We start from the raw sequence: 16,479 nt of genomic DNA, 5'->3' as shown, positions 1-16,479 counted from the left end.
TCTACTGCTTGTCTGTCTGTTCCCTTCCAGCCTCCCATAGAATATGAGATCCTCCAGCGACCCTCCTCCCAATCCTCATCCTCCCCCAGACCCTGGGAAAGGGACAAGTCCGGCAGGATGAATCAAGTCTGAATGCAGGTGGCAGGGGTGGGGGTGAGTGCTGAAACAAGAGTTTCAGGGAAAGGGAATTTGGACCCCTCCCAAGAAACAGTGAGCCAGTCCACTGCTCAGAATGAATCAATTTCACTATGGTTCTGAAGTGGGGGGAAGATCAGGGCAGAACTAGAGACCTGGACAAGGAAGAGTTCACTGAGCCCCTCTGGGGGAAGGTGATAAGTCACGTTTCCCACCCCTGTGCCCCGCCCTCCCACCCCCGCCTTACTGGAGCCCAGTGGTTGGGTCCTTTATGAGGCAGGCTTGTGGGGACGGGGGACCTTGAGGGGCAGTGGTCAGAATAGGTGGACAGTCTCGGAGGAAGGAGCCCCTGGGAGCCGGGCCCCCCACACGCCATGGCGAGCGTGGTGGTGAAGACAATCTGGCAGTCCAAAGAGATCCATGAGGCTGGGGACCCCCCTGCGGGGGTCGAGAGCCGCTCCCAGCTGGTCCCCGAGACTCCTGGGGGGGTGACCAGCCCAGTCAAGGGGATCGCGAAGAAAAAGAAGGCTGTGTCGTTCCACGGGTGGGTTTGTAGCACCCTGTCAGGGTCCTGGGAGAAAGCAATGGCACCCTACTCCAGTGTTCTTGCCTGGAAAATCCCACGGATGGAGGAGCCTGGTGGGCTGCAGTCCATGGAGTCGCGAAGAGTCGGACACGACTGAGCGACTCCACTTTCACTTTTCACTTTCATGCATTGGAGAAGGAAATGGCAACCCACTCCAGTGTTCTTGCCTGGAGAATCCAGGGACAGAGGAGCCTAGTGGGCTGCCGTCTATGGGGTTGCACAGAGTCGGACACGACTGAAGTGACTTAGCAGCGGCAGAAGCAGCAGTCGGGGTCCTAGCGCCCAGCGCTGCCTCTGACAGAGCACGAGTCCTACCGTGGGTGCTGGAGGAAGGGGTGGGGAAGGAGAGGACTGGGCAGAGGAGAGGCAGGCAGGGGGCCAGTGGCCAAGGGGGACTCAAGAGTTTAGGAGGAAGAAGGTAGTGGGGATGGAGTCAGAGGGACTAGGGGATGTGCAGACAAGGAGGAGGGAGGGGCCGTGCCCTGCTGGGGCCGCACCCTGACCCTCCTGCCCATTTCTCCGCCCCAGGGTTGAGCCTCGGATGTCCCATGAGCCAATGCACTGGTGCCTGAACCTCAAACGGTCCTCGGCCTGCACCAATGTGTCCCTGCTCAACCTGGCAGCCATGGAGCCCACCGACTCCTCGGGCACAGACTCAACCACGGAAGACAGCAGCTCACTGGCGCTGCCCGTGCCCCCTGCCTCCCCTACCCAACCCTGGGCACCAGATGACCCAGACATCACGGAAATACTGGTGAGGGACCCCTGGCTGGGCTGAGGAAGACCAGGGTCCTCACCCTGGTGGGAGACAACTGAGGATGGAGGGGTGGTCTTCATGATTGGAAATGAGAAGGTTCTGGTCACCCTACAGGGGCCTGACAGGCAGCCACGAATCTGCTCCATCGGGGGTAAATGATGCCTGTTGCCTGGGGTTGGTCTTCCATTCATTCAGGCACTTCCAAATGCCCTGAGACTGGGTTCACAGCTGGGAATCAGGCCAGGTCCCTGCTCCAGGGAAGCTCCCAGTCTGGTGGGAGTGACAGATACAGATGGGATGATAAATTCCATGATGGCGGTAACACCAGAGATCCCAGAAAAGGGCCCCTCAAACCAGACTGAGTATATCAGGGAAAGCTTCCTGGAGGAGGTGGCGTTGGCACTAGGCTTTGAAGGATGAGTATGAGATCTCAGAGGGGACCACTTCAGAAGGTGTGACAAAACTGCAAGGTGAGCAAAATCTAGGAATATTTAGAGAATTCTGACTAGAGCAGAGAATGCTACGTGTGCATGCTTAGTTGTGTCCAGCTCTTTGCAACCCTATGGACGATAGCCCGCCAGGCTCCTCAGTCAACAGGATTCTCCAAGCGAGAATACTGCAGTGGGTTGCCTGCCCAACTCCAGGGGATCTTCCTGATCCAAGAATCGAACCAAAGTCTCCTGTGTCTCCTGCATTGCAGGCAGATTCTTTAACCAATGCTATACCTTGGTCCTTTAACTCCCCTATCACCTTCCACCCCTTGCCAGGTTTCTCCTGGGCCAGGCTCTGAACTAGGCTTGACACAGACACTGAGAATCACACTAACAATAACCCTGGTTATAATGATAGTAAGATTCATTAGCAGATACTGAACACTTTCTATGTTCCGGAGCCTCAGTTTCTTCATCTGTAAAATGGAAATGCATGTGTATGTTCTTGCAAGAAGTATTTCTTAAACACCTACAAACGTGTCAGACACTGGTCTAGGAGCGGGAAATACAGTAGCACCTAAGATAAGAGTTCCATAGAGAACTTCACCCTCCTCATGAGATTGTCATGACAATGAAATGCAATTCACTCATGCAAAATATTTAGCTCAAGAGTCAGCCGCATGCTCAGAATACGGGTTAGTTGTTGTTATCCCCATTTTACAGGCAAAGATACTGAGGCTCTAGAAGGTTAAACAGCACCCTTAAATTCACACAGCTTCTAAGTAGTGGGGCCAGGTTTAGGAGTCAGGGGTTGGAGGAGGCACCGTGCATTGATGGGGGCAGTAGAGGTTACCGTGGGACCCCTGAAGAGCAAGGCCTTGGCCCAACTGGACATGGTCAATAAAAGCTTTCTCTCTGAAAGAGGCAACTCCCAGGTTGGATCTTGAAGATAAGGAAGGTGGAATACAGGGAAGGGTGTTCCACCTAGCTGGAACAGCATAAACAAAAGGACAGGGGTTGAAAAGAGCCCTGGGGGGGAACAGGTCCTTGTGGCTCAATTGTGGTGCGTGGGAGAGGTGAGGCTGGCAAGGGATGGAGCACAGGACACAGAGGCTGAGAAGTGTGGACACTCTCCTGAGAGCAACAGGGAGCCATTGAGTGTTCCTGGGCAGGGGGAGAGGAGCCACGCTGGAGTTTGGGCTCTGTACCCATTTACTGAGCACCTACTATGTGCCAGGCACTGTGCCACATCCCTGTGGTGGGGAGGGGGTTTCATTTGCCTCTCTGAGTTCTGCAAAGGAAATGGAATAATGACCCGTTTGAAGAAGAAAAAAAAATAACTGAGGCAGAGAGAAGTGGTGTGACCCTCTGCATGGTTGGAGAGCTTGTAAGAAGCAGGGCCAGGACCAGAGGTTTAGTGGGTGTGATGCTTTCTTTCCTTAGGAGATGCCTCTGGGCCCTGGTGGGAGATGTTTGGAGGGGAGAGACTGGAGGCAGGTGGGCCAGAGAGGAGGCCAGGCGAAGGTCCCGGGTAAGAGGACCAGGTGGAGAGAAGGGAGCGGGCGGAGAGAGTCCAGCTGGGATGGATGGCCCGGGAGGCATCTCCTCCCCCTCGCTGCCAGCATCGCTCAGGCAGCTCTTGCAGAGGTCCACCTCCCACTGGAGCTATTTCTGAGTCACATCCCCCAGAGGACTGTGATGCCTGAGAAAGAGCCCTGGGCGGCCAAGATCAAGGTCTGCTGCAGCTGCGAGCTCACTGTGGGGCTGCGGGGGAGCCCTGGCCTCTATGAGGCTTCTCTGTAAAATGGAAAAAACTACTGACAGGCAGCACACTGGGCCAGGGGCAAGAACAGCGAAGAGGCGGGCAGTAACAGGGACTGGAACACAGCGTCAGAGCTACATCAGGAGACAAAGCTGGAGATGGACCGAGGAGGGGCAGAAACCCAGAGATCAAGCAGGACCAAGATCCAGGGCAGGGGGACAAGGACCCCAGACAGAGGAGGACTTGGACCTAGGGAGGGGGACAGAGACCAGCTGAGGGGGACACAGAAAACCAGAGACAGAGGAGGGGGCCAGAGACCTGGAGAAGGAAGGAACGGACACCATTGAGAGAAGTGGGACAGAGAACTGGACAGAAGAGGAAGACACCCCTGAGTGATGGAGGCCCCGGAGAGAGAACAACGATCCCCAGACTGGATGGAGGGTCGGAAGAAGATGGTGAAGCAGACGCTTTGGTTCGTGTTTTCCTTTTTTTTTTTCCGGCCATGCCAGTGCAGCTTGTGGGTTTTTGGTTCCCTAGCCAGGGATCGAACTTGAGCCAACAGCAGTGAGAGACAGAGTCCTCACCGCTGGACTGCCAGGGAAGTTCCTGGTTCATGGCTTAAGCGCTGAGATCGTTACGAGGCCAGAGGATGCAATTGAGGAGGTGGTATTGCTTTTAGGAAATGTCAGTGCCTACATGCAGAAATGGCCAGATTAGATCTTTGCAGCCTTGCTTCCCACTTGTCCTGCTGCCTGCAGCCTTCCCTGAGGTGGCTGTGCTAACCACCCTTGCTGGTATGTCCTGTCGTATTCTCGTTACTTTTAATGACGCTGACACTAATCACGGCACTTGCCTTATGGATCCTAACATCTTGTTGACCCCTCCTCACCACCATCTGCCAAGGTATCATCATTCCCATTGGACAGGAAAGGAAACTGAGGCAGGCTTGGAATGGGGAATTGGACTGCCCAGCTGCATGGCGTGTGGGTGGCCAAGGAGGAGAGGTTTATCTCCTGATCTGGCTGCCGCCCACCTCCACCATGGGGCTTCCCCAGTGGCCCAGTGGTAAAGAAGCTGCCTACAATGCGGGAGCCGCGGGTTCAATCCCTGGGTTGGGAAGATCCCCTGGAGGAGGGCACGGCAGCCCACTCCAGTATTCTTGCCTGGAGAATCCCATGGACAGAGGAGCCTGGTGGGCTACAGTCCATGGGGTGGCCAAGAGTCAGACGCCACGGCAGGGACTGAACAGGTAGCACAGATGCACCTCCTCCATGCCATTCACTTTTCAGCCAAGGCTAACAGGCTCAGCCTTCACTATTTCCCAAATCTGCTCTCAGAGAAGCTAAAACTCACCTCCAGTGACCCCAGCTTTTCTCCAGTGCCCTTTCTCTTTCCCCAAGTGTTGACCAGCCGCCTTTCTGGGTCAGCCTGTACTCTTCCCAACAGCAGCCCCGTGAAGGTAGCAATTAGTCCTTCCCTGTTTTACAAGAAGAGAAACAGAGGCTTAGAGAGGTGAAGTCCCATCTCTGAGGCCTTACAAGTAATAAGTGGGAGAACGGAGTTGACCCCAGGACCTGCTCCCCTAGTTTTCCAGAACCTCTACCTACAAGAAGTCCAAGACTTTTTGGGTCTTCAGTTTTAAAATATCATTCTGTGTATCTGTTAGCGATTGCAGTGAAACAAATGATTCATGACCTTAAAACTACAAATCTGGAGTGGTTTAGTTGGGTGCTCCTGGCTTAGGGTTGCTGTCAAGATTTTGGGCTGGTGGGACTTCCTTGGCGTGTCAGCGTTTAAGACCTCATGCTTTTACTGCAGGGGGCGCGATTTCATCCCTAGTCAGGGAACTAAGATCCTACGTGCTGCTTGGCCAAAAAATATTAAAAAAAGAAAAAAAGATTTTGGCAGGGGCCATAGTCATCTGATAAGAAGGAAATGGCAGCCCACTCCAGTATTCTTGCCTGAAGGATCCCATGGACAGAGGAGCCTGGTGGGCTACAGTCCATGGGGTCACAGAGTCGGATGCGACTGAGTGACTAACACGTCATCTGATGACTCCCCAGGTGGCACTAGTGGTAAAGAATCCACTTGCCAACACAGGGGATACAAGAGACATGATCCTTGGGTTGATCCCTGGGTTGGGAAGATCCCCTGGAGGAGGAAATGGCACCCCACTCCAGTGTTCTTGCCTGGAGAAAATCCCATGGACAGAGGAGCCTGGAGGGCTACATTCCATGGGGCCACAAAGCGTTGGACCCATCTGAGCAACTAGGCACACAGTCATCTGAAGGTTTGACTGGGGATGGAGGGGGTGCTTTCAAGACGGCGCACTCATATAGCTCTTGGTTGGTGGCCTCAGTTTCTTGCCACATGGGCCTCTCCAGAAGGAGCTGCTTATGGCCTGGCAGTTATCATCCTCCAGAGCCAGACAAGAGTAAGAAGGAAGCCACAGTTCCTTTCCTGAACTAGTTTTTTAAGTCACATACCATCACTCTGACTTATGCTGTTTACTGGGTATGAGTCACTAGGTCCAGCCAACACTCAAGTGAGGGAATAAAACACTACATTTGGAAACAGCCTCAAAAAATTTATGGGTGTATTTAAAACCACCATGGCTTTGTTGTGGGTTTTATTGTTTTTAATTATATTTTTTGTAGGTGCTTTTTTCCAGGATGAGGAAGTTCCCTTGTACTTTTAGTCTGTTGAGTGTTTTTATCATGAAAGGGTATTGGATTTTGTCCAAAGCTATTTCTGTATTCACTGACATGACTGAATTCCACACTCCCCTTGTATTTTACTAATATGGTATGTCACATGGGTTAATCTTCATGTTGAAGCAATTTTGCATTTCTGGGGTAAATCATATATGGTGTAGTATATAATCCTTAACTTTTTTTCTTTTTTTAAGGGCTTCCTAGGTGATTCAGTAGGTAAAAAATCTGCCTGAAATGCAGGAAACTCGGATTCAATCCCTGGGTTGGGAAGATCCCCTGGAGGAGGGCATGGCCACCCACTCCAGTATTCCTACCTGAAGAATCTAATGGACAGAGGAGCCTGGTGTGGGCTACAGCCCGTGGGGTCACAGAGAGTCAGACTCGACTGAGCACACACGCACACGATCCTTTTTATACGCTGCTGGACTTGGTTTGCTAGTGTTTTGTTGAAATGTTTGTGGCTATTTCCAGAAAGGATACTGGTCTGTAGTTTTACTATCTGGTGATGTCTTTGGTTTTGGTATCAGGGTAACACTGGCTTCACAGTTTCCTCCTCTTCTGTTTTTTGGTGAAGAGTTTGAGATGATTTGGCAGCAACTCTTTTGAAAAAAAAAAAAAAAAGATTGGTAGAATTCACCAGTAAAGACATCTGGGCTTTCTTTGTTGGAAGTTTTAAAATCACTAACTCAAACCCTTTACTTGTTATAGGGCTATTCAGATGTCCTATCTCTTCTCCAGTTAGTGTTTTTGCAAGGAATTTTTCCATTTCATCTAGGTTATCAAATTTAATGGCATCCAATTGTTCATAGAGTTCCCTTGTAATCCTTTCTCTTTCCCTAAGACCGGTAGTAATGTCCCCTTTTTCTTTCCTGATTTTAGTGATTTGAGTATTCTTCCTCTTTTTCATAGTCAATCTAGCCAAGAATTTGGCAATTTTGTCAATCTTTAAAAAAAAAAAAAACAACTTCCGGCATGCTGATTTTTCTCTACTGTTCTATTTTATTGTCTCCACTGTAATCTTTTTTCATTTTCCTCTCATTCCAAAGTATAATTCCTCTTGTGATTCTTCTTCCACCCATTATTTATGAGTGTGTGTTGTTTAATTTCCATTTATCAATACTTGTGAGTTCCTCATAATTTCTTTCTGCGTTTGATTCCTAATTTCATTCTACTGAGGTCTTTGAGGTCAGAAAGCACACTTTGTTTTCATATCCTTTAGGGTCTGTCCTTGACCATATGAAGAATGTTTCATTCCACTTGAGAAGAATGTGTGTTCTGCTGTTGCGTGTTATGCCCTATAGATGTCTGTTACGTTTGGTTGGTTTATAGTGTTGTTCAAGTCTTCTGTCTCTTTGCCGATCTACTTTCTAGTTTTCAATTCATTCTTTCTTTTTGAGGGGAGAGGAAGGGTGCTGTGCCACGCGGCATGTGGGATCTTAGTTCCCTGACCCAGGGACTGAATCTGGGCCCTCGGCAGTAAAAGCACAGAGTCCTAGCCCCTGGACTGCCAGGGAATTCCCAATTCTGTTAGTTTTTGATACATATGTTTTGAAGCTCTATTAGGTGCATATATATTTATGATTGTTGTAATCTTCCCAATGACTTGAGTCGGTTTTGGTCACTTTTTTTCATTGTTCTCATTGAGGGGTGGAATTTGGGGGTTTCCAACTCCTCCATTTTGCTGATATCACCTTAATACAGTATTTATCATGGTATTTATCCAGAGCAGTTGTGCAAGAAATGTGAAGTTGTTCCCATTTTACAATGGAGGAAGCTTGTTCTCTTTTCTTTGTGTATTACTTTAGCAGCTGTGAAAGAAAACCAAAATATCTGGTTGAAGCAGGATAGTTTATTGCTGACATAAACATCTCAAGTATAGCAGGTCAGAGGCCCCAGGGTTCTGGAGGCTCAGTTATTAAGTCACAAGTTTGGCTGCTGTAACAAAAAAGACACAAAGTAGCAGTGTTGGGCTTTTTAAATATTTATTTGGCTGCACTGGGTCTTCCTTGTGACATGTAGGGTCTTTAGTTACTGTACTCAGGATATTTTTAGCTGTGGCATGTGTTTAGGCAAACTCTTAGTTGCAGCATGGAGGATCTTACTTCCCTGACCAGGGATCGAACTCAAGCCCAGAATCTTAGCCACTGGAGCACCAGGGAAGTCCCCAAAGTAGCATAAACAAGGTGGAAAACGTTCTCCTTCTCACATGTAAAGTACCTGAAAATGGTTGGAATTGAGTATGGCAGCTTCACAGGGTTGAGAATTCAATATTCTTTTATCTTGTGTCCTCCATCTCATAGTTCACGATGGCTGCCCTGGCTTTGGCCATCAACATCATGGGGAGAAAGGGAAGTATGCTCCCTACTTTCTTTTATTAAAGGCATGAATTGGAAATTGCCTACATTATTCCCACTCATACTCCATTGGCCAGAACTTAGTCACATGAGCTTGCCCAGCTGCAAGGGCACCTGGGAAATGTAGTCTTTGGCTGGGCAGTCATGTGCCAGGCTAACTCTTCTATAAATGTGGAAGACAGGAGAGTGGAGATCCTGTCACATGCAGCCTTCCTGAGCCAGTTTTTTTGACAGGGGTCACAAAGCATTTTATGATGATATAAGGTAGCTATGATCAGCAGCTGCACGGCATCATGGTTTAAAACAATGGTTCGGAGTATAAATTCTGACAAGGGCACCTCACATACCATGTACCTGGGAATACAAAGGACATCTCCTCTCTGGGCCTCATTTGCCTCCCTTGCAAAATGCGCCAAAATAACCTCAAGAGGTGCGGTTGTGGGGAATAAATGGGAAAACGTGGGTAAGTGCGTGACTTGGTGCATAGTGAGTGCTTATATTTGGAAAGTGGGTTATCTTTAGAATTCTCCACTGCCTGGAGAGAAAGACAGGGCATGTGTTTTAACAGTTTATCTTATTTATGTCTCGGGACCCAAAGGCATTTATCTCAGGTTAAGAACATCCCCCTTCTCCCACATGTTTGAGCAACCCCCAACCCCCCACTCCCTCCTGGATCCTACTTATTTTTCTTCCCATCCACTAAGCAGAAAAAGAGTCTGCCCCCTGGCTTAATGGAGCAAGAACACCGAGAATCAAAGAGGCGCAGCCCTGGCCCCCAATTCCACCAGCTATTCCAGGGCAGAAGCCAGGTGTAAAGCCAGTTTTAAGACTTTCTCTTGGGGTTGGGGTTTGCTCCCCTACACCCACTGACCTCTGGCTGTCTCTGGTTCTTCCCCAGAGTGGGGTCAACAGTGGATTGGTGCGTGCCAAAGATTCCATCACCAGTTTGAAGGAGAAGACCACCCGGGTTAACCAGCACGTGCAGACGTTGCAGGTGTGAGGGCCACCCAGTTCCCCGCCAACACCTCCTTTTCTTCTGGGGCCACGTTCCCCTTCTTTGAGCTATCCTCCAGCTCAATGCACCCATAGCCCAGCTGGGGGAGACTGAGGCTCAGAAGGGAAAGGGATGTTCCCACCTCTCCTCCCCATGGTGTGTCCCCTGGAGGCGCTGGCTAACCCCTCCTCCCTTCCATGCTCCAGAGTGAGTGCTCTGTGCTGAGTGAGAATTTAGAGAGAAGGCGGCAAGAGGCGGAAGAACTAGAAGGGTACTGCAGTCAACTCAAGGTGAGCTGCTGAGGGGCAGGAGCGGGGCGGAAAGAAGGGAGCAGGAGTAGGAAGAGGGTGAGAGGAAATGGGGAGGAGTGGAGTGGTCGACAGGAGAGAGATGGGGGCAAGCGGACAGGGAGCGTGGGAGAGGTCCGAGGACAAACCCGCCCTTTAGCCAAGTGAACCAAGGGTGGAGACAGTCCTTGCACAAGAAGTGGGCACGTCTCGGCTGAGGGGGGTGGAACCTGCATGGAAAATAACAAGGATAAGGGTTGGGAGACGGAACCGGAATGGGAAGGCAGGGCCCCTGCCCTGGTGTCCTGACCCAGGAGAACTGCCGGAAGGTGACCCGGTCGGTGGAAGACGCTGAAATAAAAACCAACGTCCTGAAGCAGAATTCTGCTCTGCTGGAGGTAAGGCGGAGGGGGTCTAAAGGTTTGAGGAAGTTACTCAAGTATGTGAGGTACTCGAGGTGGACTTCGGGTAGGACTTCCCGCCCTACCAACCACCACCACCGCCACCACCACCACCACCACCACCACCACCACCACCACCGCCACCCCCCTGCTCCTTCGTGTTCATGGTCATACTTCTCCACGCACAGTCATATTCAGGTCCCAGGGAGAGGAATTCATGTCAGACTTGGAGTGGGTGGGAATGCCTGTCCTGCCCACACGCCCACTGATTTCCCAACAGAATGTTGGGAAAGCTTCAGTTGTTCTTTCTAAACAGGAGGGACTGGAGTTTGAGGCCTATCGAGGATTAGAGTTGGGGTGGAGGGCTAGATGGAGACAGAGAGGCAGGCATTTAGAGGTTAAGGTGAGTTGGGACTCCAGCTGGGCGTCAAATGGAACCTCCCTCCCTAATCGCGTCCCCACATCCATTTACTTTCTAGCGTCAGGAATTCATTGGGCAGATCTGGGGGTGGAGGTGGAGGTAGTGGTGGTGGGAGGCAAGGGGCGGGATGCTCAAGCTAACCCTGCCTGCCTTCCCTGCCCAGGAGAAGCTGCGCTACCTCCAGCAGCAACTGCAGGATGAGACTCCAAGGAGGCAGGAGGCCGAGCTGCAGGAGCTGGAGCAGAAGCTGGAGGCTGGCCTCTCCAGGCACGGCCTGGGCCCCGCCACCCAGCCCCTAGGCTGCTCGGGTCCGCCCGGGAGCCCCGATGAACCCCCGCGACCGCGAGGCCTGGCCTCAGGCGGCTGGGGAATGGGGCCCCGGGCAGGGGAGGGCCCCGTCGTGAGCGAGCAGGAGTTGCAAAAGGTCTCTGCCGGCCTGGAGGAGCTGAGGTGAGTGGGATCTCGAGATGGGCCCGGGGGGTGGAGCCTCGAAGAGCCTAGGAAGGAGTATTCTGGGGCCATGACCCGAAAGGGCAGGACTTCGCAGAAGTGAGTAGAGTATAGGACTGGTGGCGGGGAGGCCTGTGAAAATGAGGTGGGCGAAGTTTGGGAAGGTGGCAGGTGGCTCCAGACTCAGGGGGACAGGGTTGGGGCGAGTGGTATCTTGAGGAGGCAGTGTCTGGAGCAGTTGATGCAGGGCTGGGAGGAAGGCTGAGAGAAGGCCAGGATATCTGACAAGGGGATTCTTTTCGGGCCGGGTTCTGGGGAACGTGAGAGGATTCCAACACATGGACAGGACGGGAGAATTCGGGGACTGGGTGGGTCCGGAGCCCCTGGCCAGGCGGACAGGGCGTGTCCAAACTTAGCGTTGCCAGGTACCTTACCTCTGCCCCTACAGGAGGGAGGTGTCTTCGCTGACCGCCCGGTGGCATCAGGAGGAGGGAGCCGTGCAGGAGGCCCTACGGCTGCTCGGGGGTCTGGGTGGCAGGCTCGACGGCTTTCTGGGCCAGTGGGAGCGGGCGCAGCGCGAGCAGGCGCAGACCGCGCGGGGCCTGCAGGAGCTGCGGGGCCGGGCGGACGAGCTGTGCACCATGTAAGGGCCCATCCGAGGGCACTGTGGGACCCTGGGAGGGCGGAGCCTTCAGTGAAGGGGTGGGCCAATAAGCTGGAGTCAATCGGACGGAGACTGTAGTACTGACAGGTGGGGGCCCCAATTAGAGAGGAGGGAGAGGTGCTTTCTACCTAAGGACTGAGGGGCGGAGCCCTACAAAAGACGGGCTTCCCTGGTCGCTCAGCTGGGACAGAATCCGCCTGCAATGTGGGAGACCCGGGTTCGATCCCTGGGTTGGGAAGATCCCCTGGAGAAGGAAATGGCAACCCCCTCCAGTATTCTGGCCTGGAGAAGTCCATGGACTGTATAGTCCCTGGGGTCGCAAAAAGTCAGACACGACTGAGCAACTTTCACTTTCACTGCATCTTAAAGGGCAAGGGGAGGCAAATGGGAACAGGATAAACCAGTTAGAGAACAAGAAGAGGCATTCCCGAAATAAAAGAAAAAAAAAAGATGGACCAGTCAGAGCAGAGGCTGCGCGTGTGGCGAGGTATTGCATACTGTACGGAGGCAGAGGTACTGGGCTAATCTTGGGTGGAGCCTTGCTGGGCCTTCACCCTGCTATACAAAAGTAGAGTGGTTCCTGTGAAACCTTTGGTAAGCCAAAATAGCATAAAGCAAAGAATCAACTACCTTAGAATACATCTTGCCAACAGATGCACAAAATAAATTGAGGTAAAGCACAGATGCCCACAGAACGCAGTTCAAAGATATGGTGCTTGATGCCTAGATACTGAGTGTAGTTCTCAGAGGAGGAGCTTGGTGGCTCCACTCACTGCTTGTTGTGTGTCCTGCTTCTGTAAAAGCAGGCTGAGCTGGGAAGAATTGATACTTTCCAGCTGTGGTGCTAGACAAGACTCTTCAGAGTCCCTTGGACAGCAAGGAGATCAAACCAATCAATCTTAAAGGAAATCAACCCGGAATATTCATTGGAAGGAAACTGATGCTGAAGCTGAAGCTCCAGTACTTTGGCTACCTGGTGCAAAGAGCCGACACACTGGAAACGACCCTGATGCTGGGAAGGACTGAGGGCAGGAGGAGAAGGGAGCGACAGAGGATGAGATGGTTGGTTGGATGGCATCACCGAATCAATGGACATGAGTTTGAGCAAACTCCAGAAGATAGTGAAAGACAGGGAAACCTGGCCTGCTGCAATCAATGGGTTGCAAAGAGTTGGACATGACATAGCAAATGAACAACAACAAGAGCTTGCTACAAAACAAATGCTTTGTGCTTTTTTCATAAAAGCAAAAATCCTTTTCTGATTTCTTTTGGTTAGTGAAAACAGGTACTAATGTAGGTATTTCCTAAAAATGGACTGGGATAAAGCGACCTTTCAGAAATCAGAGGACGCCTGTATTCTCTTTGAGAGGCAACCTCACTGCACTGCTTAATCTCACATCTCAGGGTGGAGCGGTCCGCAGTGTCTGTGGCTTCCCTGAGGAGCGAACTGGAGGGGCTGGGCCCAGTGAAACCAATTCTGGAGGAGCTTGGACGGCAATTTCAGAGCTCTCGGAGAGTGTCTGACCTCTCTATGAACCTGGATCGGGGAGCCCAAGGCTCCTGTACCCGCTGTGCCAGGTAAGGGGGCAGCGCCTGGCTCCAGGTGCATTCTGTGTCATATTGAGGACACAGCATCCAAGGAGATGAGACTTTAGCATGAATGGAGCGGAAGATGCACTGTGGAAGACAGGGCAGCCCCATGTATTATAGGATGGGCCAGTCTTGCTGCATTTGGGGAGTCATATTTCTTCCCTTCCCCACACGGTGAAGTCAGTGTTTTGTGGAACACGAGAAAGTCTTGCTTTGTTTCGAGCAGCCTAGATTCCCAAGTGCATCATGGGAAGGTTGGGCAGTGGTACTGGTGCGAGGCAGAGTTGTCCAGTGCACTGTAGGGAAGTGTGAGACCTTGGGGTACTGGAGAGGCACCGGATACCATGTTTAACCTGTATTAGGAATGGGGGGGGCACTTCCAATACAATGTGGGATCAATTTTAACTAGTGCATTGTGAGAAATGTGAGTTTTTGATGTGCTGAGGGTCATCTGCTGTCGGGAGTGGAAACCCCCAGGCACTGTGGGAGTTCCCCATGCTGTGGAATCCAAAGTACACCTGATGCACTGTAGTCTGGCCCCCATGCATGGTGGGAAGGTGGCCTGGGTGAAAGCAGGTAGGCCTGGGCCATCCTGGTCTGAGGCCTCTTTCATCTGGTGACTACCCCTCCCCCAGCCAGGGGCAGCAGTTGTCCACGGAGTCCTTGCAGCAGCTGCTGGAACGAGCACTGACCCCGCTAGTGGACGAGGTGAAGCAGAGAGGCCTGGCTCCTGCCTGCCCCAGCTGCCAGAGGCTACACAAGAAGATTCTGGTACCAAGGACCATGGGCCACCATGGTCCAGTTTGTGATCAGGGCAGGGGGAGGGGAGCCCCAGGCACAAGGATACTGCTGGTGTGTGGCAGGATGGGAAGGGTGAGCTGGGGGCAGCAGGTGTTGGGGGAACGCTTGGCTCTGATATGTCAGAATGCGGGGGGGCGGGTGGCGGGGAGAGCAGTTTGGTTCTTAGTGAGTCATAGGTCAGTCATTATGGAAGCTTGGGTGATGGACTTGGGCCCAAAGCATCATGGAACCTGGATCTGGTGCTTTGTGGGACAGAGAAGACAGACACCAGTCTATAGCTTCGTGGAATATAAGCCTGATTTTCTATGAACCTTGAGAGGCAGTGCATTATATGGGATCATTGCGGTCAGATGGGGAACCAGTGACTACAGCTCACAGTAAGCTAACGCATTATGGGAAATGGAACCACAGCCCTTCCTGAGGCACTGCACACAGACACAGGCACAATAGCAGGTGGAATCTGAGGCTGGTGTACATTCTGAAACATAGTGATCTAGTATATTATGGGATATTGGCCTAATGTGTGGTGGGATAAGAGTTGTAGTGGGTGAGACGGACAAATGAGGCAGTAAAGGACCTGGGGCCTGGTGCATTGTGGGACACAGGGCACCAGAGCACTGAGGCCTATTATTGGGACAGAGAGTCCTGATAGACAGGAGATGTGGGGTCTTGTGAATTATGGGATGTAGATGGTCACCACGTGATGAGAGATGGGGGCCCAGACGTCAAGCACATGGTGGCTCATGGGCAGTAAGGAACAAAGTGACAGATGCTGATTTAGTGCTTACAGGGACAAAGAAGGCCAGTGCAGTCAGTAAAGGACAGATGGTGGGACAGATATAAGTCTAGTGCACAAGGGAATCAGGAAGGCCCAGTGCATTGTGGGATGCTGGGGTCAGCCTCAGGCTCAAGGCATGATGGGATACTCCCAGGGGGGATGTGGGCCCCAGGGGACCCTACCCCTTGCGCTTCGCGATCCAGATCCCCCCTCCACCCCCAGCCCAGTCCAGCAAGCCCAGCGGCGCCTACGCTCCTCTCCCCAGGAGCTGGAGCGCCAGGCCTTGGCCAAACACGTCAGGGCAGAGGCCCTGAGCTCCACCCTTCGGCTGGCCCAAGACGAAGCCTCACGGGCCAAGAACCTGCTGCTGACGGACAAGATGAAGCCGGAGTGAGGAAGGAGGCTGAGGGCATGGGAGGAGGGTGAGGTCTTGGGGAGAGGGCCTGAGTCACCCCCACCTTCCACTTCAGCCCCAAGGCCTCTGGCCTCACCAGCACTAACTGCCCACTGTCTCATTACAGGGAGAAGGTGGCCGCTCTGGACTATCTACACTTGAAAATGTGCTCCCTTCACGATCAGCTCAGCAACCTGCCACTTGAGGGGTCCACAGGGACAATGGGGGGAGGAAGTGGTGGGGGAACTCCCCCAAAACGTGGGGGCTCAACCCCTGAGCAATAAATGGCCCCTCATGCTGGCATGAATTCAGTCTCCTGTTTGGCACCAAAAGAGAGTTAGTAAAATTGCACACGCCACCCACCAGCATCTGTGCTCACTCTGACTTGATCCTCAGCCGATGGGATGTCAATGATGGTACACTCTTCTGATGAGTTCTGCTTGAAAGGGGAGTCAAGAATGAACTGATAGCCAATGTGGAGAAGTGGGAACAAAGAAAGTTCAAAAGTCTCAAATTTGTCTGTGTTCAATCAGATGTTCCCATTGTAAGTCTCAGGCTTCCACTCCTTCCCAATCAATGCCCCAACCTTCCTATCGGAGACTTAGCAAGGTTTTTAATTCAACTTGGTATGTAATTCTGGAACCCATACAGCTACAGCTTGTGTTGGATTTTCAGCCATGTTGACCCTGTGTTTATCAGAAATGTGAAATTCTTTTAGGGTTTCCATGGAAGCTCATTAGTTCTCTGAATGTGATTGGAGCTGAGAGTTTAAAGATCTCAGCTCAGGGGGTACAGGTTCCATCCCTGTTTGGGGAACTAAGATCCACATGCGTTGCAGCCAAAAAACAAAACACAGAAGCAATATTTCAAAGATCTGAGCTCATAATGTTATTTCATTAAACCTGTCAGGGCACTGAGAAGAAGCCACTGAATGCCACTCTCCTTGTGGCCATTGTTAGT

General features: G+C 51.9%; 1 protein-coding gene across 3 annotated transcripts; it reads left to right on the top strand.

Annotated features, from left to right (window-relative positions):
- The first annotated feature begins 437 nt into the window (after positions 1 to 437).
- On the top strand, positions 438 to 16,033 carry TSKS (testis specific serine kinase substrate). 3 transcript variants are annotated; one of them, XM_069549408.1, is made up of 11 exons: positions 438 to 679; positions 1,250 to 1,475; positions 9,638 to 9,733; positions 9,940 to 10,023; positions 10,335 to 10,418; positions 11,006 to 11,292; positions 11,741 to 11,935; positions 13,361 to 13,534; positions 14,182 to 14,317; positions 15,348 to 15,515; positions 15,647 to 16,033. In XM_069549408.1, the coding sequence occupies exons 1-11, from the start codon at positions 510 to 512 to the stop codon at positions 15,722 to 15,724; spliced, it is 1,698 nt and encodes a 565-aa protein (XP_069405509.1). In that variant the 5' UTR covers positions 438 to 509; the 3' UTR covers positions 15,725 to 16,033. The 3 variants fall into 3 exon arrangements, with proteins under 3 accessions (XP_069405509.1, XP_069405507.1, XP_069405508.1); XM_069549406.1 differs by having other exon boundaries at positions 439 to 679; positions 10,308 to 10,418; positions 15,391 to 15,515; positions 15,647 to 15,826; XM_069549407.1 differs by having other exon boundaries at positions 440 to 679; positions 15,391 to 15,515; positions 15,647 to 15,826.
- The last annotated feature ends 446 nt before the right edge of the window (positions 16,034 to 16,479 follow it).

Source organism: Ovis canadensis, chromosome 14 (genome assembly GCF_042477335.2).
Source record: "Ovis canadensis isolate MfBH-ARS-UI-01 breed Bighorn chromosome 14, ARS-UI_OviCan_v2, whole genome shotgun sequence".
Classification (NCBI taxonomy): Eukaryota; Metazoa; Chordata; class Mammalia; order Artiodactyla; family Bovidae; genus Ovis; species Ovis canadensis.
The sequence above is the reverse complement of the archived record's forward strand: the minus strand, read 5'-3'. Positions and strand labels throughout refer to the sequence as shown.